Source organism: Achroia grisella, unplaced genomic scaffold (assembly GCF_030625045.1).
Source record: "Achroia grisella isolate CSIRO2021 unplaced genomic scaffold, CSIRO_AGI_Agris_v1 utg461, whole genome shotgun sequence".
In the NCBI taxonomy this organism is placed as follows: domain Eukaryota; kingdom Metazoa; phylum Arthropoda; class Insecta; order Lepidoptera; family Pyralidae; genus Achroia; species Achroia grisella.
This window is the reverse complement of record NW_026712871.1, coordinates 655,816-683,142: the sequence shown is the minus strand read 5'-3', so window position 1 is coordinate 683,142 and position 27,327 is coordinate 655,816. Positions and strand designations below refer to the sequence as shown.

Genomic DNA, 27,327 nt, shown 5'->3' with positions numbered 1-27,327 from the left:
TACAACATGTCAATATTGGAACACAATTATTAATACTGGTTATTAATTGACCAAAGAACTTGTGGTGAAAGTCATTAAATTAATTATGTTAATGTGCTTCTAAAATAAGCATTATGGATTCGTTCCTTGTACACATATGTTATTAAAAAAAATAGTTTTTGACAACACTACTTTATGGCTCCAATATTGCACTGAATATTTCAAAATGACGTTTCCTGAAATTACTATTTTACACAATATGTACCGACAAACAAGACCTACCTACTAGACGGACGATATTTTCATAGAAGTGAATATAATGATTCACAGTAACAAGTAATATCTAAATAAATATTTAAGTAAACGAGTAATGATATGGCTGTAGTTGTAAATAAAGCACTAGGATATCATAACAGGTGTTATCAAACGAGAGAAAAGCATTAAATCGTGAACATAAATTGAGAAATGTCGTAAGTAACTCACTCACCTTACAGCGAAACCATTCTGATAACTTCGTTGGAATAAACCAGTAATAAACACTTGTAAAGTATAACTTATACGATAACAACTATTTTACAAATATAAGTTTAGTTAAACTTAATAATAACAACAAAATACTAATTTCAAACAATAAAACTATGGAAAAAATATGCTTGGTTCCACTTTACATCAATCAATTACTAACTACAAAAGGTGCAATATTAAAGAGACGTAAAATACATAAAACACACGATTTGGACTAATAATAAATGCACGCACTACATCCTTGTGCAATAAAATTGCATTTAAAAGTGATTACAAAAGTTTTCGATGCCGATTATCGGAGATATAAACAAAATCGCGAAGCCTTAAACCTAGCTGTAGAACGTCCATTACGTTTCCATTGAAGTAATGCTACTGCCTACGGAAAGCGTAAAAAAGACGAACTTATTTTTCTACTGGCAACACTGTTTGGATATTCGACCAAATAAAATTGTATCCTATGTGCTCTACAATTTTCCTATCAATCTTCTTTAATTTTAGGTACTAAAAAAATTAATAAGTAATAATAGTTATTCAAATAAACTATTTACTTTCGCGTTTTGACAAATATTTTATTTTATTATTTTAATCCACATTCATCCATTGCCACGTCTCATGTAAGTATAACTTGGAACAATATAAATTAACCGATGTCTTGGTTGCTCAATTTAGTCGGGTTATACCAAAATGAACTAAATTAATAAAGAAAACAATGAAAAATATTTCTACTTGGTTTAAAATTAATAGCTATTTTAATTATACACAATAAAGAAATATTAAAATTAATAGCTTCTTATTTGATTTTTGTTTTAAAGCATAAATACGTGCAACATTGTGATGGGTGTGGGACAAGCAGAAGGAAGACAGTATGAAATGGCGATAGTTATAGGTAGGTCGAGCGTTGAGTTGGCATTGTATGATTGTAGTTTTGTACCTACTCGATCGCGTTATCGCTGGTAATGTTATCGCGTCGTCGAGTCGAGTCGAGGTTATTACTTTGTGTTGTGTGTGGCTTCACCTTGCCTATTTGTTTGCATAATACTCATTTACGTTCATTCGACCAGAATTTTGAATTCCCTACTTATGTTTTATGATTTAAAAAGACATTAATTATTTTTCTTTCGTTTCCTTAGACAGTGGGCATAAAAAAGAAAAAAAAATTGACAGTGGTATTAATAAAATGAATGTGTCTTTATTTAACCTGAATAAAATTGCTGTTATAATAAATTACTTATAATATTTAATTGTTATTTTAAACTAGGCAGGTAATTACTAAAATAGTGGTTCCATAATTTTTCTTTCTTTTTAAAATAATAATATTTGGAGACTAGGTACCTGGTAGTAGTTTATATATTTTTTTTTAATTTTATTTGTTATTTTTTATAAACTATTAGTAATTGGTAGGTAAGTAGAACTCAATAAACAATCAAATGTTAATTAAATTTTTACCTTTCGATTTTATCATCCAATAATATGATGACTATTCATCAGAATGATGATGAGAGGCATAATAAAACAATGTAACAATTTTTTTCTTATTCTATTTTTTTTTATATACAAAATATTTAGTCCAATTAGAGCGGGAAGTTTTTAACCACACCCATCATTACTAAAATATATAGGTATGATCAACCTAAATTCGGTCGTCACTAAACACAGTTGTGGTTTAGCACACATTTTTTCTGTGGTCGCGGGTTCGATTCTTCGCAACCTGTTTTTACTTCATCCTTTTTTCTTTCAGTGGTGTCAGCAGAATCTGTTTGTACTCAAAATATATGATAGCCGGTTGTAATCCTCAAATAAGAGAAGAACAATTTGTTAATATGGGAGCTAGTACGGATCTGGTTGACTTTCCCCTCTGAAAACTATCGATAGTTTTCAGAGAGGACCGCGTATCATCTACCCTATAAGGCCGACCACCACGCGGTGTCCATCAGGAAACTGCTAGTGGTCAATTCTTTATTAATTAGTCACGAAGGCGAAATTCGTCGGCCTTGGTGGTACACCGCCTTACTTTCTGTTGGTCGTGGGTTGGATTCCTCACACGGTACAAATATTTGTATTCAGGAGTATGATTGTTTGTATTGGTCTTGGTGTTTTCTATGTATATTATGTATGTATTTAAATATTCATATCAGTTGTCTATTATAACACAAGCTCTGCTTAGCTTGGGGCTAAATGGCGCTGTAGATTGTCCTGGGTTATTATTATTATCACTAACATTAATTCTACAGTTCGTGGATAATTAAAAAACAAACTAATATTGTCTATGGATTTATTCAGTTTTGACTTGATCGAAGGTGTGTTTAAAATTAAAGTTACAAAAATGGATTGAAATGATATTGCGATTATAAACGTGCAAAGAATATATTCTTAGGTTTATTTATATTTAAAACCAGTAGAAATAAAAAAAATGTTAACTTTTTTCATCTTTTAAAAAAGGAATCCTGTGTTATTATTATGTAATATTATGTTATCTGTGGTTCTAATAGTGTAACGCCATACTCGAATGAGAAGGAGATTGTTATTAATGTGGACTGATAACCTTATTGCTAGCAATGTACCATGTCAGGTTGATATCCACGTGTACACGATGTGCTAACTCACCTGACCTCATGCTCATGTTATCATCCTCCACTGGTGCCTCGCCAGCGTAAACCGTTAGCGCAGGCGGGTGCACCATTACATTATCATCAGAAAATAAAAGCCATACTCTATTGTTGTATAATAATTTAATATAGAGTAATAAATTATATTAAAAAAATATTCTAAATTTAAATTTTGATTTTTTTTTAAAATTGATCACGAAAAAAACTCGATACGGAATAGTCATGCTATACAGCTTTATTTAATAAGTAGATAATTATTTGAATTTACTAAAATGTATATCCGAAATGCACTTAAGAATCGTCATTTATACATATATATGAAATTGGAGTGTCTGTTTGTAATATTGAAATAACCGTTTTTTACTACATGCATATTAATATAAATACGATGCGGTACATACACCAAATTATTTTTTTTTTACGATTTTATTCTGCCTGTCTATTTGTTCCGGCTAATCTCTGAAATGGCTGGACCAATTTTGACGGTACTTTTTTTGGCAGGTAGTCGATGTAATAAGGAGTAATTTAGGCTACATTTATATTAGAAAAATATAGTTATATTCCACGCGGTCGAAGTCGCGGTTACAGCTAGTACTGAATATAATATTTAGCTTTTATAATTCGAAATGCTACCTACTGTAATAAGATAATAACAATGGATGAGCATTTGATGTCGGCCATATATCGATCTGGTTGTATGACCTTTTGTGTTCAGATCAATACTCTTTCACTGAAACAGAGTAGTGGGGAAGTATAGATTATTAGAGTGAGACAAAGAACGAGTAATATATGAATTACATCATCATTCACAAACTACGATAACAATAGTACAGACGTCATTAAATTCAATAATAATGATTCTCTAATAATGATTGAGTTTGAACATATATATAATTATAACATATCGCACACTTATTATAATACTGGCCTAACTCAAAACTTACAAATTTTGGAATGTCCACTTTACAACTGTGCGATTAAAGTCTTAATTTCAAAATTCCAAATTTCTGAATTAGACCAGTATTGTACTAGATATACATATATCGTCGGTCAAATAGAAAAATGGCAGTATTCAAAATATATATTTTTGTCTTGTCTTTACGGAGAACTATTTAAAGTTATTAAATTTATTTAAATTATTTTTCCTTTTAAAGTTTTCAATTTACACAGAAGTGTTATATATAATTTTAGAAGTATTTAGACAATGATTAAGACGGCGTGGTTAATTTAACAGACTTATATAAAAGGAATTCTAGCTTCTAATTTTGAAAAATGACATTTATCTATTTAATCGACGATATAGAAAACACCAGACTGTAACAAACAATAATGCTTACTTACAAATATTTGCAACTAGCGAGGAATCGAACCCGCGACTATCGGTAATAAACCGCACGAATGTAGCACACTAAACCGCTATACCATTGAAGCCGTAAAAACTATAGACTTCTAAAATGATATATATTATATATATTATATATCATTTTTGAAGTATTTATATAACGATTAAGACGGGGAGTGGTTACTTATATAGTTTACTACAGACTTATATAGCTTCTAATTAAAAAAAAATGTAATGTTATTTTTTATAATCTTCTTGTTTTTACTTTACGTTTTTAATACTAAACTTTACTCCAGTTAGAAATTTAATATATATGGCAAGGGGTCTACCATACAATAAGGTTTGGGAACCTCTGCTCTACACTGTCTCTGATTACCCCATCTTTGATAATAGTCGTAATTGTTATGAATAATATATATATTCTTTATTGCACAGATAATAAAAAGATATTATAATTTAGAGACAAAGGTAACTAAGCAAAGGTGGACTTATCCCTAGAAGAGATCTCTTCCAGTCAACCTAAAACAGTGGGATATGTGGTACTGAGTGGGTAATAATTGGTGCAAACAAAAAAAATGTCAAAGGATAGATACTAAATAAAATTCAAATAACAAATTGTATAGTCTAAAACAAAAGTAAAATACATAAATACGAATATACATAAATATAAATAGTAATACAAAAATATAGGAATAAACATACATATCATATAATACATAAATATATTCATCATAATAAACAAATAAATAATGATAAAAATAATCATTCAATGGCAGATAGGTAGTATGATTTTAATCTTTTTTTGTAATAATCAGATGAGTGTAAAACTAAAGTGGTGTTATTGAATCATTGCGAACTAATACAGGATGTCTGGTGGCAGATTTAGTACCTAACACTGGATCTGTTTGGTTAGTTTGAGACTAGATAGCGCTGTGTGGATTCTCCAGTGTTATTATTTAAGTAGAAATAGTAATAATCTTTATTCAAATAAATTTATAAGAATAAGAACTGTTTATTATTCTATAGGTACCAATTATGAACTTCCACAAGTAAGCCGTTGAAATATTAACTTTTTTTTTAATAACAAGGCCAAGAACATATTGACGAGCAAAACATAAACTTGACGACTATAACTTTTAAACTGTATATTTATATACATATAGGGTTAAAGAATGAAATATATCACTATAGTACTAAAATGTTTTTATTTCTTTTTAATTTATTGCAGATTTATTTTAAGCCATCAACATTTAAATAGTATCACAATATATTAAATATCTATTTCTTTCTTGTCATCTTAAATCTCTTAATAAATTAATATTTAAAAAATTTGTTTTCTCTTCTTGGCGGCAAAATATTTTTCATTTTAATAAGGACTTATGCATACTACGGAACATCATAAAAGAGCTATATTGGTATTATAAAATCTTAATACAATCTTACTGATGATAATATTTATTTATCAATTTACAAATCGTGGGATATTTAACAATTTAACTGCTTTTATTTACTTTTATAAAAAAAAAACAATTTTCACGTATCTGTATCACATACTATGGCTAGCAATTGACTGCTAGCCTCACCCATTCTGAGTTCATTCACCGGCCATGGCACATGCGCAAAATCTCAGCAAAAATCTTACAAAATGCAGAACAAAGCTGTATAAATGTAGGTACCTTAACCTTACATGACTTTTTCGAAAATTAATAAATAAAAAAAATCTTTAACTTCGTCCTTCAATAGGATGCATTCATTGATGCTAATGTTCATATATATAAAAAAAAACAGTGTAAAATATTCTTCTCATGAAATTGGGAATGGGACTGTGCCTAACTGTACAATTTAGACACAAGGCCTAAGTACAAAAGCAAACTGGATGGCGCTCTAGGAAAATGGATAGCAATCAGCTATCAAAATAATTATTGATCAATAATGAGACATCTTTTGTCTTTTATTATTATTAGATGGTATCTAATATAAGTTGAAATTTTAAAAAATATTAATTATGACTTTATACTTAATTTCTGTGATTATTGATTTGAAAATGATAGATGCTAAGTTAAAAAATTCAGCTCAATAATGTATCAGTAAGTATTTTCTCAATTACAAGCTTCTCCTGCATTGAGTTTTTAAAGCAACAATGTCTTGAGAACGTTGTAAAAATGGACTGTAAGGACGCAACTGTGCATAAAGCAAATTAAATAAGTGAAAAGCTTGTACTGAGTTACAATTTACAAGTAAGTATATAGGTAGGCGAATGAAATGTACATTTTGATTAATATTGTCATAGAATATATACAGTACTCATAGGGATCAACAAAATCTGTTATTTTATTGAAACGAATGAGGAGGAGCAGTAACAAAAGACAACAATGCGAACAGAACAACTATCATACAAATAAAAGGTCAGTAGGTCACGTGAGGTTCCAATTAGGTAAAATATTGCCCAAGTTGTATAAATAAAGTATGTGAAAAATTACAACTACTGTATTAAATATACTCATCTGGCAACATTATATTTACAAATGTCAAATATTGCAGTGTTTTGAACGTTTGACTGATGACAGACTTATAAAACTGTAGTAGACTGGTTCAGTATATAATAATATTGCCTGTTTAAAATGTTTTGTCTTGATTTAGGGTAAAAATAATTATTTTTAATTTAATTTAAGAATTCATTGTTTAGATAAATACAGATAATAATTTATTTCATTGTTAAGAGCAAACATATACGTACTAATATTCATGGAAGCATGTGTACACAATAAATGATTTAATTAAAGTTGAAAGTTTGTCTGGCCAGTAACATAGCACCACCCTAGCCGTCTATTATAAAAAAATTACTACGTCGCTGTTAATTTAGGGACTAGTTATATTAATCGACTCTGAATGTTAGGAAAATACAAAGAGTAAAGTAAATATACCAAAAGGGGAAAATAGCAATATTAACTTGGCAACACTGGCTATGACAGTAGATGAGTAGATATCAATGTATTTTATCCTTGAATTTGCTTTCAATATAATTCACTTCCACAATTACTTTTTGTTTCATTTCAAAGACCTTATAGAATTTTATAAGTGGGCTTACTTACTAGTCTGTGAATTAAACAAATAAAAACGAACAGTCTATATCAAAGAAATATTAATTACGTTAGTCTCAATGTAGACAAAAGAATCAGTGTTTTTGTTATTGTTTACGAGTTAAAACATGTGATTTTATACGAAGCATGTAACGTAATATAAATTAGTAATTACAATATAACAGTATAGTAATTTTTAGCTGATTATTTAAAAAAAATAAAAATGTCTAGATGTGATTTCAAAGTGGTGTTATTAGGTAGCGAGCATGTAGGGAAAACCAGTTTAGTCATAAGATTTGTTAATTGCAGCTTTAATTCTAATACTCCGTATCAAAATGTAAGTAAAATTTTTGTTTTAATATTAAAATTATATCATTAATAAAACAAAGAATAGAACATTGAAGATTAGGCAGCTTGGTTTCATTCCTTAACCTTCCTTCCTGTCTCTTCTCTTCATTCCTTAGTTGAAATAAAACAAAGAAAAAAAGTTGTAACTGACATACTTTTAAATATTTACTTTAGACTTAATTAAAAGAGATAACAAATTTTCAGTTTAATAATTAAATTAGAGATTATCCTATCTTACCATTTTCATGTTTAACATATTTATGTTAGGTTACAGTTACATAATATTTTTTATTATTTTTAAGAACTTTCTGTTATTTTTATCATTAAGTATCATTATGAACTTTACATAATTTAATATAAAAAAAAAATGTTTTTATTTGTAAGTTGATTTATGTGAGTGTACTTATGTAATTATGATGAATAAATATTAAAAAGTTTTGCTCCCAATCACAACCAAGTTGCTTCTTTTAATTCAAGTTGAAATTAAAAAATAATTTATTCCTGTATGACATTTTAGCCGCTTATGAACATAATTTTTATATTATAATTTTTCCCTACCATCTAGTTCAGTATATAGATACAATTGAGAAGAACTGGCAAGAAACTAAATTATTTTATTTATTTTTTTTAAATCATTTTAATGGTATATTCCCCTTTGATTTCCTGTCCAATTCAAACAAGGATCGATATTATGATGGCTCAAGCCATGGTTTGTACCCCTAGTGATGCTCTCAGACTAAAGTCTTATTCGTCAGGCGGGAGTTGGCCGTCAGCCGCTCCCTAAGTCCTTCATTTGGTTTGGAGTGCCATCTGCACTCGCCCTGTGTGCAGGCAGTGTGTGTGGGCAGCTGTGGCTAGCAGCATTAGAGTAGTTCGAAAAAACAGTGGCATATTGAAAATATAGGATGTTTAATTTTCAGACCATTGGTGCAGCTTTCTGCGCTAAGAAAATGCATTCCAATGAACGAGACTTCAATGTTGGGATATGGGACACTGCTGGCAGTGAAAGGTAAGTTTTTTTATGGATGATAATATAAATGTAAATTAAACTCCATTTTCCACAATCAGCCCCTCTTCTGGGCCATAGTCCATGCAGAGGCGAGACAAAAGTAGTCAGCGAAGCTCCTCCCAAAAGCACAGAAATCTCATGGTGTCTTCACAGAAGTCTCATGATGACTTGACGGAGCAACCTCACTGTTAGGATGATTATGTAATCATGTACTGCCTGCGCTAACGGCTTACACTGGTGGAGTACCAGTGGAGGATGTTAAGATGAGCAAGAAGTTTGGTCAAGTCATAAGTCTTGGCAAAAATTTTTCAAGTTATATCCGCTGGAAATAGTGTCGTAAGATCGTGTCCATGGACGATTGCCATTGGTTTGCTGAGGGGCATTCTTGTGACCGCAATTTTCATCTGAAATTATCACAATTTTTTTCTCGTCATTTCGGGCTTGTATCTCCTGACGAGCTATACGAACTTCCTTCGTCTCCAATGAGCTGCGCCTGCCTCGTCACGCGCTGTAATCCACGTAAAGTCCTCATAGCATTGGGAATTATGCAAATTTTGCTTTAAAATTTTGACCACATATTCTTAACTAATTATACTAACAATTTATGCAATAATAAAAATCGATTTTTTGATCAGTCTAAACTGGTTACCCTCCTTAATATTATTTCTATAGTCCTACTGAATATCAAACATAACCATATAAATTGTTAGACAAATTAACAGTGTAGCCTTGGCGAAATGTGTAATAATAGATGTATAGTCAACAATAACCTTAGCAATGTTCAAACATATAATTTAATTTAATTATGGTCGGATTTCGACCATTAGGGAACCACTATTATTGCTAGATTTACCTACACTGCGCAAAAATAGCACGCAATAGTTTTGTTATCTCTTTGTTCTATTTTGTATTTATTTATTTATATATATTATGTTAGTCAACAACATACATTATTAAAATATACGTAATTTTAAGGTAAATATTTACTTCTATACATAGTATACTAGCTACTCGCTTCGGCTTCGCACGGGTGTACATGTATTATATATATAAACCTTCCTGTTAAATCACTCTATCTACTAAATATACCGTTTTAAAATCCGTTGTGTAGTTTTAAAGATAAGCATACATAGGTACGGACAGACAGCGACAGCGACTTTGTTTTATACTGTGTAATATAAAACAAAGTCGTCGCCGCTGTTTGTTCGGTTATATCTTTTAAACTACGCAACGGATTGTAATGCAGTTTTCAGCAATAGATAGAGTGATTCAAGAGGAAGGTTTATATGTATAATACATGCGGTTTATAGAATAAGCTGAGAAATTCAAAGAATTGTAATGCATCGATGCGAAGCCGGGTCGGTCGGTAGTAGTCTATAAATTACAATTGTACATAATTTATTAAAACAAACAGATTTACAAACAGTTATTGTTTATGTGGTATACCAATATATATCAAATCAAATAAAATCAAATAACAAAATATTCATTGCTCAGGACCTTTCAGCTTCATTTGTATATACTAGCTGTTCCCGCGACTTCGCCCGCGTGGAATTGAACTTTATTTTTCTATAATAAAAGTTGCCTAAGTGATTCCTTATTACATCAGCTACCTGCCAATAAGTCCCGTCAAAATCGGTCCAGCCATTTCAGAGATTAGCCGGAACAAACAGACAGACAGACAGACAAAAATTGTAAAAATGTTTTGGTGTTTGTACCATATTTACATATATATGCATGTAATAAAAAACGGTTATTTCAATATTACAAACAGACACTCCAATTTTATTTATATATATAGATGTAGCTATTTTATTTATTCAGATATATTTGTATTATTTGTATGTGTATCGTTTATATTTTTATATTTGAACCGCCAACAGTTATTCTCTGCACCACCCATGGTTGCCTGGTAGATAATGCCGCATGGTGTTAAGTCCGCCATATGTACTTAATTATGTGCATTAAAGTTTTAATAAATAAATAAATTTATTTATACACGTCATATTTTTTTAGCCTTAACCTCACCGTACTGTTCGGCTAGCTATTTCTGTTGACTATTATTATATGATGGTTGCGGGTTCAATTCCTGACACGATGCAACATTTGTATTTATGAGTATGATTGTTTGATCGGTCTGTGTTTACTACAGTATGTATTAACAAAAAAATATATCTAAGTGTATCTATCAGATGTCTCATAACACACGTTTGGGAGTGAGGAAAGGGCTGTGAATATAAAAGAGAATAAAATATAATATAATGTTTCTCGAGGAATCGAACCCGCGACCATCGCCTAAACCGCTAGACTATCTCCCGTCATTATGTGCATGACAAAGGTGACAGTGGGCGGCCTTATTGCTAAATAGAGTTATCTTCCAGGCATGGAGTAAAGGAATTGTTAGTAATGTGGAGTAATGATTCTAATGCCACCAATATACAATGTCAGGTTGACCTCTACAAGGTTACACCTGGATGTTAAATTCCTGGTGAATTTGTCACGATGTGCTAACTGACCTGACCTCATGCTCATCCTATCATCCTCCACTGGTGCCCCGCCAGCGTAAACCGTTACAGGCGTGTGCACTATTCCGTAAAATAAAAAATATATATACTGATATGTGACAAACGTACATGGTAATCGTTTTGATTTTTTAATAGTTTTAATCCTATATATATAATACTAGCTTTTGCCCTCGGCTTTGCTCGCTTTAAGTTATCCCCTTATGGCTGGAATTTATGAAAATCCTTTCTTAGGGGATGCCTACGTCATAGTAGCTTTATGCATGCAAAATCTAAGCCCGATCGGTTTAAAATTGGCAAAGTTTAATACAAACTTTCATCCCCTATGTTATCCCTTTGGGGGTAGAATTAATCAAAATCCGTTCTTAACGGATGCCTACGTCATAACATCTACCTACATGCCAAATTTCAGCCCGATCCGTCCAGTGGTTTGGGCTGTGCGTTGATAGATCACTAAGTCACTTTTGAGTTATATATATTTAGATTTATTTTACTACGCAATATTTTAATTACGCCTCTTACAGATATGAAGCTATGACGAAGACATACTATCGAGGGGCCCACGCTGCTATCATCTGCTATGACGCGTCATGCATCCATTCGTGGGACAGACTGAGACACTGGATGCAAGAGTTAAGGGTCGTAGAAGAGGTATGTACCTTTTTTTTAATTTCTCTAATCCTATTGGCCGCAGTCTTTACAGCTTCACCGGACGATATGCAGATGGCACTCCAAACTGGACTAAAGGAATAACTTGATGGTCTCGGTGGTCTAACTGTTTACCACTGCTTTACTTCCGATGGTAGCGCGCAGCTGTTCCCTCGACTTCGTCCTTGTAAAGGATGGAACTAAAACACCGACTTATTTTCGCAAACTGAGAACGCACTTATTGTATGTGACACCGAGCGTCACCGCGATGGTCTGAATCCGACTACAATCATCATCATCATCATCATCGCAGCCCGGAAGACGTCCACTGCTGGACATAGGCCTCCCCCAAAGATCTCCACGACGATCGGTCCTGCGCTGCTCGCATCCAATGCCTTCCCGCGATCTTGACCAGATCGTCGGTCCACCTTGCTGGAGGCCTTCCCACGCTGCGTCTTCCGGTCTGACTACAATATTGTGTAGAAAATGGGTAGATTTATATTAATTACATTGTGCGCACCCCTATATGTATTTATTAAAAAATGACAAAGAACAGAACGACGTATCGTGTATATTTATATACTAGCTGTTCCCGCGACTTCGTCCGCGTAAAATGACGATACTTACATATAACCTTTCATCCCCTTTCAACTCTTTTTTTGCAGTCTAGACTTTCTGTGTACCAAATTTCTTTTAAATCGGTTCAGTGGTTTCGGCGTGAAAGCGAGACAGACAGACAGACAGACAGACAGAATTACTTTCGCATTTATAATATTAGTAAGGATATATATATATACGTACATTTACCGTCTATTTATATATTGGAGATAGCTGTATTTGTTCATGATTTATCATATTTTAATTTTAAATGTAATATAATAGATTAAAAAGCCAACTGGCCCTACCAGAACCTAAAATAGAAATGTTTAGGGCGAGTCCGTATTACCGATCCATTGTAATATATAATAAAATCCCGGAAACCATAAAACAAGAAGATAAAATTAATTTATTTAAAAAAAGGCTTAAAGAACTACTGACCGACGAAGCTTATTATTTTACTATACAGTAAAATAATTTTTAAGAGACGTACTATAGGAGCTAACTGGACACTACAACAGATCTAAATTTTAAATTTCATTATGGGAATGAGTCATCTACGAAATTACCATACTCTTTAAACAGAGTCCATGTGTATTGTTAATTTATCATATGTAAATTTATGTATATGCATGTGCAATTATAAATAAATAAATATAATAATAAAATTAACTATATAAAAAAAAAGATATACAATATTTTGATAGCGTAGTGCGTCAGATAACAGTCCGCGTGGAATTTAACTTTATTTTTCTAAAATAAAAGTAGTTTTAAGTTACTCCTTATTACATCAGCTACCTGCCAAAAAAAATCCCGTCAAAATCGGTCCATCCATTTCAGAGATTAGCCTGAACAAACAGACAGACAAAATTGTAAAAAATGCTATTTTGGTGCATGTACCGTATATGCATGTAGTAAAAAACGGTTATTTCAATAATTATTTTAATCTTGAAATTATATGTATAGATTTCAAGATTATAACTGACTAAAATAATATAAAACACTAGTTCACTTTCACGCCAGTTCTTCTCATCTTCTGTAAAGTCCTGTAGTTATTCTGTTGAAGAGTAACTCATTCATTCTTCTTATTGATCTATTCTCACAAACTTTAGTATTTACTAGCCTTCTACCCCGGCTTCGCGCGGGGGGAAGGGGATTGTTGTAAATGTGGATTGATAACCCCATTGCTAGCAATGTACCATGTCAGGTCGACCTCCACGCGGTTCCCCCTGGAAACCATGTTAAATTCCTGGTGAATTTGTCGCGATGGGCTAACTGACCTGACCTCATGCTCATCTTATCATCCTCAGGTGGGGCACCATTCCATTATCAACCCTCAAAAAAAACCCCGGCTTCGCACGAGTGTACATGTATTATACATATAAACCTTCCTCTTGAATTACTCTATCAATTAAAAAAACCGCTTCAAAATCCGTTGCATAGTTTTAAACAGTTAAGCATACATAGGGACGGACAGACAGCGAGAGCTACATTGTTTTATACTATGTAATGATTTAGTACAAAATCTCCATCAGAAATATAATAAGTTCATATTTTATTTTTCTATTTTCTATTCCATTTTTTTCCTTACTATTATCTATTTTATTTTCTCCTAATTCTTTTATACTATGTAATGATAATATTTTTTCCAGGATTGCAAAGTGTATCTATGTGGAACTAAAAAAGACCTACTAGACTCTGGGGCGGTCACTAGAGAAGTTCCAGAAGATATAGTAGCCACGTATTCTCAAGGTCTGAACGGCCACTTCCTCACTTCCAGCAAGTCTGGCGAGAATGTTGGTAAGTACAGCAGTTTGTATATGTACCTTAGCGACCTAAAATTGTAAAAAAAAAAACCAAAAACCTTCCTATGTATATACCTACCGTACAATGGCTGTATGAACTGAGTTCCTTTGCCTTTCCCTGAGACCGAACAAAAAAATCGGGTTTACGTTTTAACACCGAAGGTCGCAGGTTCGATTTCCCGCACAGTACAAAGATCTGTATTCATAAGTATGATTGTTTGTGTCTTTCTAGGTGTTTACTGTGTATATTATGTATGTATTCACAAAAAAAAACTAAGAATTTATATCAGTTGTGTAGTACCTATAACACAAGCTCTGCTTACCGTGGTACTAGATGGCGCTGTGTTAATTATATTATTATAGAGTTAGTGTATTTTCTATTTTTAACATTTACATATTTTACTTTTCAGAGGAGCTCTTCCAAAAAATTGTCGACGACTGCGCAGCTGATTTGAAAGTGATGAAACACGTCGAAGAACATAGGCAGCATCTAAAAACAATAGAGGCGACGAAAACTAAACGCTATTGTACATGTTGACATTATTCGTAACAATATTTTAGTACGGCAACTAGTAAGAGTAAAGTTTGCGCTGATTTAAAAGGCAAGAACTCTGACCGTAACATTCAATAAAAAAATATAAGATGTGTTTATAATAATTTGGAGGCGCACAATTGCAGACATGGCTGTGTTGCTTACGCTTTTGCCTTTCCTAAAGGGATGAATAAAAAATAATATTTAGGCGGGAAAGTGTTAAATGTCATGATTTTTTTAAATTGTTTTCAGCGTTGTTTATCCTATTGTAATATTGTCTGTTATCACAAAATTGTTAATGTTACTAATATTCTAAATGCGAAAGTTTGTGAGTATTGATGGATGTATGTTACTCTTTCACGCAAAAACTACTGAACGGACTTTGATGAAACTTTACAGTAACATAGTTTATCACATCAGAATAACATGTAAGCTATATTTTTATTGAAATTTAACGCGAGTGAACCGCGGGCACAGCTAGTAAGATATAATTCGTATAAACATCGGATGACTTCTATTCTTCATGAAGACGGTAGTTCCAAGGTACTGTTGTATACAAGGGGTTATTCATAAATATGTCAAAATAAGGCGCGAAACAACAGAATAAGAAACGCCACTACACATCCTATGTGGAAAAGTAGCCCACTCGTGGTCAAACAAACGAAATATCTCCAATAACGTTTACACTTTATCCTGTGGAGATAAAAACCATCGCTCCTAAGAATATCCTTCAATTCTTGTCCCTAACCGGTTTTAATAGCGAACTTTGAAAAAGAACCATTGCAGGTCGCAGTGCTACAACTCTTCTGACAATAAATAAATATATTATATTTTGAAAAAAAAAAAGGGACAAGGGGGTTGGAGTAATTGTGACATTTATACAAACATAGGATTATATATATTAAATTCGTGACAACGTCATATTGCATAATAATAATAATCTTTATTATACCGCTCAAAAAACAACCTCACTATAAAATACGTCTTAAAAATATTAATATATCTGTTGCTTCTATAAATCTTATATATAAAATTCTCGTGTCACAGTTTTCGTTCCCATATCTCCGAAACGGCTTGACCGATTCTCATGAAATTTTGTGAGCGTATTGAGTAGGTCTGAGAATCGGCCGACATATATTTTTCATCCTAGGTGTTTACTAAATATTATGTATGTAGTCCAAAAAAAAACTAAATTTTTTTTCAGTTTGTAAGGCAAAACAACGTTTGCCGGGACAGCTGTGTTATTATAAAGTTGTACGTATCACACTGTTTGTAACAAAACTCCTCCAACACCGCGTGACCGATTCTTTGCAAATTTGTGTGTGAAAACTTTTTCATACTCTAAAAACATAAGTTGTGATTACACCAACCCAAAAAAATGATTTTCTTATTTTTAGTGGACAATATTTTTTATTTTAATTATATATGACTCTGAATTGAAATATTAAAAATAAAATATAAATGTGTTTATAATAATTTGAAGGGTGACCACCTTTCTATTGACCTGCTCTCGGCGTTTGCTAACTGACAATAAAAAAAAATGTTGATCACAAAACGAAGTATCAGCTAGTATATATATATAATATATACAATCAGATTTTTATTAATAATTTGTGCCTAAAATATGTCACGTCATACTAGGGGACTTTGATGGGGATTATCAGAAAAATGTCCTAAGATGTAACGCAAGTAAAACCGGAGCTAGACATATACACAAAAATCATGAATTTTGTGTATTGATGACATTATTTAAGGATGACGTCACATTATGGGTGGGGTTAAGGGCGTTCAAGTATTACGCAAACACATTGGGGGGAAATATCTCCTTTGGAACGTTTGGAAGCTTGGCTTTACTGATTTTGAATAACATGGGAGGTGGGGGAGTCTAGATTATGATGACGTCACTGCCAGTTATTTACTTTTTTACACTAACGGCAACCCTCACATTGTCTTTGCTAAAAAAAACAATACATTAATTGAAAAATGTTTACGTAAGCATGGGGGGTGGTAAGAGCTTTGCTTACTTTTGTTGACAACGGGGATGGGGGGTAAATTATTGTAATAATGCTAACGTAATACTTGACCGTCCCTTATCAGATAAATGTCCAGCAGTGATAACGAGGTAAGTTGGAAGGGGGAAGGGGAGTTGGAATATCATGAAATAATAAATAGTGTGACGCAATATATGGATAACCCCTCGACGATTACCTCTATCCATTTACTAGACCCTCAGCTTATATGCAATTCTAGATTTCATATATTAAAAAATACGCAATTATATCTTACATACTTCTTAGTAACTTTTTTTAAGTATACGCTTAGATACAGCTATGTTGGCATATTTACAGTTTGCCATTATTATCTCTAAAAAAAATGTGATATTGTATTTTTTTTTATTCCTCAGAACCAAAAATATATGTAGCTATTTAAATTATAGGTAATTTTAAAAAAATATTATTTTATACCGTAAGACTGATGGATTACTTGTGAAATAAAACAATATATATTTTACATTTGTGCATTTGATTTGTAAAGTTAAAAAGATAGCCACAAACTCAGTTCACAACAAATGCGTTTTGTCACAAACTCATTTTGTCAAAAACTTAATTCATAACAAATGAGTTTTGTCACAAACTCATTCAATACAAACTCACTGTGCAACAAACTCATAGCATCGTAAACTTAAGTAGCAACAGAAGGGTCCCGTCATAAAATCGTTGGTAATGTGTCACAAAGACAATTCATAAGAAATTCATTTTGTCACAAACTCAATTCATCACTAAAGCTTTTTGTCACAAATAGAAATCATAAATGTAATTTGTCACAAATTAAATTGGTAACAAACACATTTCATTACTAATTCAATTCATGTTCTGAATATAACTTGTAAACGCTTGTTTACGAGAATGCACTCATTTCGTAACAAACACTCATCATAAACTATATCAACTCATCAACTCGGTTCATGTTGCTTAGGTCTTTTAAACTACGCAGCGGATTTTAATGCTGTTTTAGCAATAGACAGAGTGATTCAAGAGGAAGGTTTATATGTATAATACATGTACACCCGTGTGAAGCTGGGGCGCGTAGATAGTGATAAATAAATGGCTTATCAATTAACTAAATAAATGGCTTATCAATTAACTAAATAAATGGCTTATCAATTAACTAAATAAATGGCTTATCAATTAACTAAATAAATGGCTTATCAATTAACTAAATAAATGGCTTATCAATTAACTAAATAAATGGCTTATCATTAACTAAATAAATGGCTTATCAATTAACTAAATAAATGCTTATCATTAACTAAATAAATGGCTTATCAATTAACTTTAATTGATAAGCCATTTATTTACATTTTTTTATAATCAAGTGTAGATTATTTTTACTTTATTGCAGATTTTCAGTCTTACGGTTTTCATGTTGAATTTGCGTACCATGTAATAAATAACTTTATATTAATGCCAGTAAGATTAATTTTGTATTGAAAATAAAAATGCTTTTATATTTTCAAGGTATCTTTTATTTTTTACAGATAAAGATATCTTAAATCAAAACATCTTTATTCGTGTAGGTCTATTACAGACTTATGATATGTCACATCTACCGTCAGTTCGAAGTGCTTTTGAGCCCTGAAGAACTAACAAGAAACTCAGATCTTATTTATCATGATGGTTTCCAGGGGGAACTGTGTTGAGGTATATTGCTAGCAATGAGGTCATCGGTCCACATTACTAACAATCACTTCCCTTATCGCCGGATAGTTCTTTTATAGATGATAATGGAATGGCGCACCAGCCTGCGCTAATGATTTAAGCTGTGGGGCACCAGAGGAGGATGATGATGAGTATGAAGTCAGGTCAGTTAGCTCATAGTGGTGAATTCACCAGGAATTTATCAATGATTTCCAGGGGGAACCGCGTGGAGGTCGACCTAACATGGTACATTGCTAGCAATGGGATCATTAGTCCACATTGCTAACAATCCCCTTCCCCCCTCGCCGGAGAGTTAGAAATGTAAATCGACACAGAGTTTTTTTTATTCCATTATGTCGGTCAGGTTTCATCTCATGGGTGTATGTTGGGGTGGTTAAGACGTTTGTTATATTCTACATATATATATATATATTTATAGTTTATTCGACTGATAGTTTTAAGATACCTATAATAATAATATAATATAATAATATTTCAGGACAATTCACACAGCGCCATCTAGTCCCAAGCTAAGCAGAGCTTGTGTTATGGGTACTAGACAACTGATATAAATACATGGACACATTTTTTTTAAATAAATACATATTATACATAGAAAACAATCATACTCATGAATACAAATGTTTGTACCGTGCGAGGAATCGAACCCACGACCATCGGATAGTAAAGCGGTGTGCTAAACCACTAGACCACCGAGGCTGTCCGATACCTATAATCTCTCGGTCACCTATTAGCCGAATATTTCTGTCGAGATGGTGTGATGATAGTGGTCTGGTTATATTTCAACAAAGAACATAATATTACATAACTTTAATAACTTGGCCGCTAATAAATCGTACATTTTTTAAATAAAAAAGAAGAAAAAATAAAAAGAACGCTCGCCATCTTATTTTATAAATAAGAAATGTCATAAGAATTAGATATTGCTCTGCTTTTTCTACATTCAATAATTATTTAGTCCTACACGCGTTATAGAACAGTTCTGTAAAATTACTCCATGACAAAGATACCATCTGTGTCTACTGTTAATACAAACTATTTCGCGAGTGGAGTTCGTTATATTCCGCAAAAGACTGTCTCTGTTTTCCTGCCATCCGGAGGTCTTCTGCCTGGACCCAATGTGCGTGTTCTTTAACAGTGCTCTGGATTGGATTGCAGGTCAGTAGGTACCGTTATTTTATGGGTACTTGTTGCGCCGACATTTTCTTATACGTTTTCTTTGACGTGGTCTAGTGTTTTGAGTAGTCATGCTCACTAAAATGTCCAGACTTGTAGCGGCGTGGTGGGCCGGGTCATTGGGCTCCCTAAAATATGGTCGAGCGCAGTGATGGCTGGCTCATCCGTCATACTCGTGAACGGGTGCTGCTTGTAGGGACTGGTCTGCTCTAATCACTATGACTGATTTCCTCTTATTAATTGTTTAACCAGTTGGTTATGTATTCAAGATTTTTTCTTTTTGAGTATTTAATTGAATTAGTGCTAATTGGTGGTTTGTATTCACACACTTAAACTTAAAAATGTAAAGTAATAATAAAATTATTTAAAAGAGCAACACGCAAGTTTCTTGCTCGTTCTTCTTGTGATGCTTTCCGAATGAGCGGTAGATTAAAAAAAATGTGATGACTATTCAAAAGTGCTTTAATGTAAGTTTATTTGAATAAATGATTTTCTATTCTATTCTATTCTTTATTTTTTTATTTATATACAATTTTCCACAGACATATTCGTCCGTGCCTTTTTTTTAATTTACTTTAATATTATTATATTTCTTTAATTTCCACTTTTGTACAACTCCAGCCGAGATGTTACAATTTGCCTAACAGTGGCACCGAGGCAGACCTTATCCGTCTGGCCCAGAACCACCGCTGGCCGGCCGGGTGAGTTGACAACATGCAGTGTCACCCATCTTTATTAGGAGCCAGTTACATTTACCAATATGCATATACAATTATATAAACTACTTACACTACTACTAATTTCACAGTTTTCATTACATTGTGTTGTATTGTTACATTATGAATTCTTAGATTGCATATACAATAATATGAAATCTTATTTTGCGCCGACATTGGACATTGCTAGCAATGATGTATTAGTCCATATTACTAACGATCCCTCACCGTCCTTCACAATAATAAGGGTTGGTTTTATAATGATATATAAATACACCTAACTAAAATAAATGTCACGTATCTATCTATATTTGACATATAGTACAATTAAATTAATCTAAACGTAAATTCATTAATTCTATTGTATAATTTGTATATTACTAAAATTGTTGCATACCAAAACGATGGCGAAATATGTGGACAATTTTATTAATACTGACATTCTTTTAATATTTATACCATATTTCATGCAAATAAATACATTTCATTTCATTTCATAATACTTACAACTGGCTTGAAACACCTCTAATCGTGGTTCGCACCCCTAGCGGTGCGATCAGACTAAAGCCGTATCTTTAAGCCGTAGTTGTTCTTCAGACACTCCATAAGTCCTTTTGGTTTGGAGTGCCATCTGCACTCGCCCCCTCTCGTCCGGTGAAGCTGTAAAGACCAGCTGTAGTTAACAGCATTATAGTAGTCCGAAAAAGCGACTATGTCGTGTTCAGATCCTGCGTGTAGTGGATGTTTACACTCTCCTACAGCAATGACCATGTAAATAATGCACTCATCATCTGCTCATCTCATGATGCATCTGCTTCCTGGTGACCTTATCCCATTTATTTGTAGATGGCGTAATATGTTTTTCTCTTCCATTCATCCCTGTTCGCAGTCATCTCGTTATTTACTTCCTTTCTTATCATATCATCTTTCACACAGTCCATCCATCTCTTTTTCAGACTTCCTCTGCCCTTATAACCATCCACATTCATATGTAACACCTTCCTTAGGATGTGATCTTCATTCCTACGCGTTACATGTCCATACCACGACAGACGATTTATCTTCAATCTCCGACACCGGCGCCACTTTTCTTACTTCCTTTAATGTGTTCATTCTTTATCTTGTCCATTCTTGTCACAGCACACTTCCATCCATGTAACTAATATACTATTAGTAATAGTAAATAACCCTGGACAATTAACACAGCGTTATCTAGTTCCACGGTAAGCAAAGCTTGCGTTATGGGTACTAGACAACTGATATAAATATTTAGATACTTTTTTTTGTAAATACATACATAATATACAAACAAAACATCAAGATCGATACAAACAATCTATAAATACAAATATTCGCACCGTGCGAGGAATCGCACCCGCGACTATCGGAAGTAAAGCGGTGTGCTAAACCACTAGACCACCGAGGTCGAAGTTCAATCGTTAATTACCTTATGATGTGAATCACTAGAAATTATTCACAGCCGTTAATTTAACGTGGGTTTTTCTAACGCCTGTACATTGTGAGTACCGTTGCATAAATAATAGCTAATTAGTTAAAAATTAGTAATCATTCCTGGTAGACTGTACACGTCTACGTGAGCACCTCAGTATATATATATATATATAACTCAAAAGTGACTGACATAGTGATCCATCAACGCACAGCCTAAACCACTGGACGGATCGGGCTGAAATTTAGCATGCAGGTAGATGTTATGACGTAGAAATCCGCTAAGGAAGGATTTTGATTAATCCTACCCCCAAGGGGATAAAATAGGGGATGAAAGTTTCTATGAAACTTTGTTAATTTTAAACCGATCGGGCTTTGCATGCATAAAGCTACTATGACGTAAGCATCCCTTAAGAAAGGATTTTGATAAATTCCACCCCTAAGGGGATAAATTAACGCGAGCCGCGGGCAAAAGCTAGTCTCACATATTTTTCGAGTGGCTCCACTGAGAATCAGCGCTACAGTGACACGCTTTTTAAAATATTTATTAATTTTTAAAATTTCTATATTTTTACTAGAAATATAATAGAAAATGATTTATTCAAATAAACTTAATTTAAGCACTTTTGAATAGTCATAACAATTTGTTTTTCATCTACTACTCGTTCGGAAAGCTGTCTCATCACAAGAAGAACGAGCAAGAAACTTGTGTATTGTTCTTTTAAATAATCCTTGTAAGTTTACATTTACAAGTCGAAACGAGTGAATACAAACTACCAACCAGCACAAATTTTTTGGGTCAAATATAAATATACAATAAGATTAAATCAGTCGTAGTGATAAGACTCTGTATTATGATGAATGAATAAATGATTATTATTAATATTAGTACAGCCGCCAATCAGCTTGCTTTGCAAGCTGTGTTTCGGTTGTAGGGTACAGATACAAATCAAATATAATTTATTCATGTAGGACATTTTAGCCACTTATGAACGTTAATTTTTTTGTATATATACTGTTTATTGGTACAATAATTTAATTTTTATTGTACCAAAAAATTTTTAACAAGATTTTTTTTTTAATTTCAAAATTCTTTTTTCACTATGACGGTATTGGAGTTCTAGCGATTTAGCGCAACGATTCACTTTTGATGGTCGCCAGTGCGATCTTCGCACGGTGTAAACATTTGTATTAATGAGAATGGTTGTTTGGCTTGGCCTGGGTGTTTTCTATGTATAATATATATGTATTTACGGAATATGTAATGCGTAGGAATGAAGATCATATCCTAAGGACGGTGTTACATATGAATGTGGATGGTTATAAGGGTAGAGGAAGACCGAAAAAGAGATGGATGGACTGTGTGAAAGATGATATGGTGAGAAAGGTAGTAAATAACGGAATGACTGCGAACAGAGATGAATGGAAGAGAAAAACATATTACGACGACCTCAAATAAATGGGATAAGGAAGAAGCAGATAATGATGATTTACGGATAAAATCTTAAGTGTTTATAGTACTCATGCTTGTGTTATGGGTACTGCTTAACTTGTGACTATGTAGATGACGCTGTGTGAATTGTCCAACAATATATATATACTTATTAGCTGCGTCCGCGACTTCGTCCGCGTAAAATGACAATACTTCCATATAACCTTTCAAACCCTTTTTAATGCAAAACCCTTGTTTTGCATTAAAAAGTAGCCTATGTTCTTTGTCAGGATCTAGACTATCTGTGAACCAAATTTCATTTAAATCGGTTCAGTGGTTTCGGCCTGAAAGCGAGACAGACAGACAGACAGAGTTTCGCATTTATATTAGTAAGGATTTATTTCACTTACTTAAGATTTACATTTATTTACTACGTATTCTATACTAGCTGCGCCCGCGGTTGCACCCGCCTATATGTTGTATGCTATTTCTGATGTATAAACTATATTACTGTATTCAATAAAATCCGTTCAGTAGTTTTTGCGTGAAAGACGAACAAATATCCATTCATATTCACGAACTTACAAGTTTATAATTTTGTAGCAATATTTTTACTAAAAAATCTATTTTAATTCTGTCAATAAAGGGTAACAATTAAAAAATACGGTCTATTTAAAAACTGCCACTTTATATCAGTCGGTTGAAGTAGATTGACTTCATTCAGATTGTCTTGCTCCATTACCGCAGGCTGTGACGTAGGTGCGCCCGCGCATACCGCTTAACTACTCATTAATGACACTGGGTTTTTAGGGTTGCCACTGCAGAGTTATAATAATGGTAGTTTTGGAAACTATTTTATTGTCTATATTTTTTATAATATTATATTATTTTTGTATGACATAAGTCAATTTAATACAAAAATATTCTGGTCTCCATTCTTCACAGGTAGATAATAATATATTTTTTCCTATGGATGATTTTTTTTAAAGGATGATAATGGAATGGTGCACCCGCCTGCGCTAGCGGTTTACGCAGGCGGGGCACCAGTAGAGGATTATAGGAGGAACATGAAGTTAGACCAGTTAGCCCAACGTGACAAATTCCATTGCCATTTGCGTAAAAAAGTAAATAACTACCGATGACGTAATCGTCATCTAGACTTCCCCACCCCCAATGTCATCCAAAACAAGCGAAGCAAAGACCCCCCGACCCCCATAGTTCTTATCTTATCAAGTAGAGTTTTATTGTTATTTATATATATATATTTATTTTTTTATATTATTGACAATTTTTTTTTTCGCTATTTAATTTAATTACCCTAGAAGACTCACACAGCGCCGTCTAGTCTCGAGCTAAGCTTGTGTTATGGGTACTAGACAACTGATAGAAATACTAGATTTATTTTTGTAAATACATACAACACACGTATCCAATTATATCATGAATACAAATGCTTTCATCGTGCGAGGAATCGAATCCGTGACCATTGGAAGTAAGACGGTGTAAAAAATATATTCAATATTTTGGTCATATACCTTTGGTACCTAAATGTTATACAAGTTGTACCCGAGGATTCACCCGTGTGAAATTTATAGCCTATATATTGGTCTGGTATAGAAGCTATATTATTATAGAGTTTCATCAAAATCTATTCAGTAGTTTTTGCATGAAAGAGTAACAAACATCAAACCGTCCTTACAAACACTAACAATATAAGTACAAACAATTACAAAAAACAATTATTGTAATCCAGAGTACAAACAGTAAGATATACAAAACTTTTCTCATTATAACTGATTAAAGTCTAAAAAAAAATTGTAATAAATACTTATTTTTTAACTAGCTACTCGCCCCGGCTTCGCTCGGGTATACATGTATTATATATATAAACCTTCCTCTAGAATCACTTTATTTAAAAAAACCGCTTCAAAATCCGTTGCGTAGTTTTAAAGATTTAATAGGGACGGACAGACAGCGACAGCGACTTTTTTTTTTAATTTTAGGGACTTGTAACATCTAAGTACATGTCAGATGGTACAAAAGTCCGTAAATTTAAAAATTATTTTATACTATGTAATGAAGTAACTTGCTCGTGCGAACCCTAGAGTCTCCGCACCCAATCCATCCGACTGCGCCGTAGTATCGACGCCAAGCTTCTTCGGACACTCGTGTTCTATAAATTCAATAATAACATTAAAAATCGCCATCGCCCTGTTATAAATATACAACGGGTTATTCAAGTGCTTAATTTGCATACTTAAATCTGATACATAGACAGTTTTAAGCATAAAAAACTTATAAACAGTAGTTGGTATGACTACATTTTGGGCGGGATTTTAAATAGATTCTTTTTTTGTTTTTATATTTTTAATTCTCAGTGCTTCTATATTTAAATTAGGAACGTGATAGCCACGATTTTGTTACATTCAAAGAGAACATATTTGTTTTTATTTCTTTTTATATCTACTCTGTGTTTAAAACTATTTTTTTTAAGAATAGTAAAGTATTAGTGTTTGTTTTAAGAATTTTCTTTTTAAATGGTTATAACAGTTTGGTTATAAAACTTTAAAGTGTTTGTGATTGTAATACTACGATTGTGTTTTTTTCCGAGACAAGAGACAATGGAATAAAAACGGCAGGTAATTGCCAGTCATCATTTTTTCAACATCGAAGGTAGGTAATTGAGATGTACAGTTTTACTACAGATAACATAATATTTTATTTTTAATTTTGGCAAAGGAAAATTTTATAGTTGATTTAAACTACATGTTCTATTATGAATTAATTAAAAACATGTAGTAATTTTACTTTTTACAATTTTACCACAGATACATTATGTTGATTATAACACAGAATATAATGACGCTCATGTTCCATAATTAGTGTATATTGATTCTTTGTTATGAGGGGTTGGCGGAATAATTTTTTATTTCTGTTAGTACAAATGCAATACCAATTAAATAAAATAAAAAACCTTTTATATTAAACAGAATATGATATGTACCTGGAGATTTTCATCATATACTTATTTGTAATTTTCTTTTTAATTTGTATATAGTCTATGAGCATGTATATTTTGTTTATGTATATGAATATATTTTTTATGTGGTTATTATTTATATCTTAATATTTATTATAAAATTCATCGTCTTTTTAATCTGTTTACTGGTAGAGAATTCCATCAGGCACGAAGTCCGCCATTTATAAATTTTTACTAGCAAAATTATGAAAAAATAAATGTATTGGTGAATTCACTTGGTTGTGCTAACTGACCTGACTTCATGCTCATCCTATCATCCCCCACTGGTACCCGGCCAGCGTATACCGTTAGCGAAGGCGAGTCCACCAATACATTATCATCTCTAAAAAATTTTATCATATGTTTCTTATGCAAATTAACTACAATAATTATTTAAAAATACAATACAATTTAAACAAGTTTTTGTAATGGCTAATATATTTATAAGGTAAAGCATGTTTTAAAATAGAAAACGAGAGGCCCACCTGTTCAAAATGAGTAACCAATGACAATGACTTAGTCTATAATTTATGATTTTAGTATTTTAAATAAAAAAGAAATAATAAAAAAATACAGAGTCTCGGAGCTGGTTTATTATTTACACCTCAAAGGTAGTGAGTAAAATTATTATGGACACGAAAAAATCTTCGCAAATCTAATAAATAAAAAATATATTTCTAATTAACTCTCTGGTGATGGGAACAGCGATAATAGCAAAATTAATTAGAGAGTGTGGCAGAAGTGCGTAGGTAGCTTTCAACATGTAGTACTTACAAAAAAAATATTACTAGTAAAGAGTGCATCCGGCTCGAAGGATTACCTG

General features: G+C 32.5%; 3 protein-coding genes across 4 annotated transcripts in view; 2 read left to right on the top strand and 1 right to left on the bottom strand.

Annotated features, from left to right (window-relative positions):
• LOC131845361 (zinc finger protein 397-like) overlaps window positions 1–882 on the bottom strand; it is a 30,061-nt gene extending 29,179 nt beyond the window's left edge. Inside the window, exon 1 of the mRNA XM_059194415.1 lies at window positions 467–882. The gene's annotated coding sequence lies outside the window, so the exon portion shown is untranslated. The remainder of the gene's footprint in view (window positions 1–466) is intronic.
• A 6,540-nt stretch (window positions 883–7,422) lies between these two features.
• Window positions 7,423–15,025, top strand: LOC131845356 (ras-related protein Rab-24-like). Its single transcript, XM_059194411.1, has 5 exons — window positions 7,423–7,869; window positions 8,801–8,889; window positions 11,936–12,062; window positions 14,309–14,456; window positions 14,872–15,025. Exons 1-5 carry the CDS (start codon window positions 7,756–7,758, stop codon window positions 14,997–14,999), a joined length of 606 nt encoding a protein of 201 aa, XP_059050394.1. The 5' UTR covers window positions 7,423–7,755; the 3' UTR covers window positions 15,000–15,025.
• Window positions 15,026–25,643: 10,618 nt separating this feature from the next.
• Window positions 25,644–27,327, top strand: part of LOC131845351 (uncharacterized) — a 46,374-nt gene continuing 44,690 nt past the window's right edge. The window contains exons 1-2 of one of the 2 annotated variants that reach the window (XM_059194402.1): window positions 25,644–25,792; window positions 25,884–26,158. The gene's annotated coding sequence lies outside the window, so the exon portion shown is untranslated. Of the gene's footprint in view, window positions 26,159–27,327 lie in introns of both variants that reach the window. The other variant, XM_059194401.1, reaches the window with a different exon arrangement.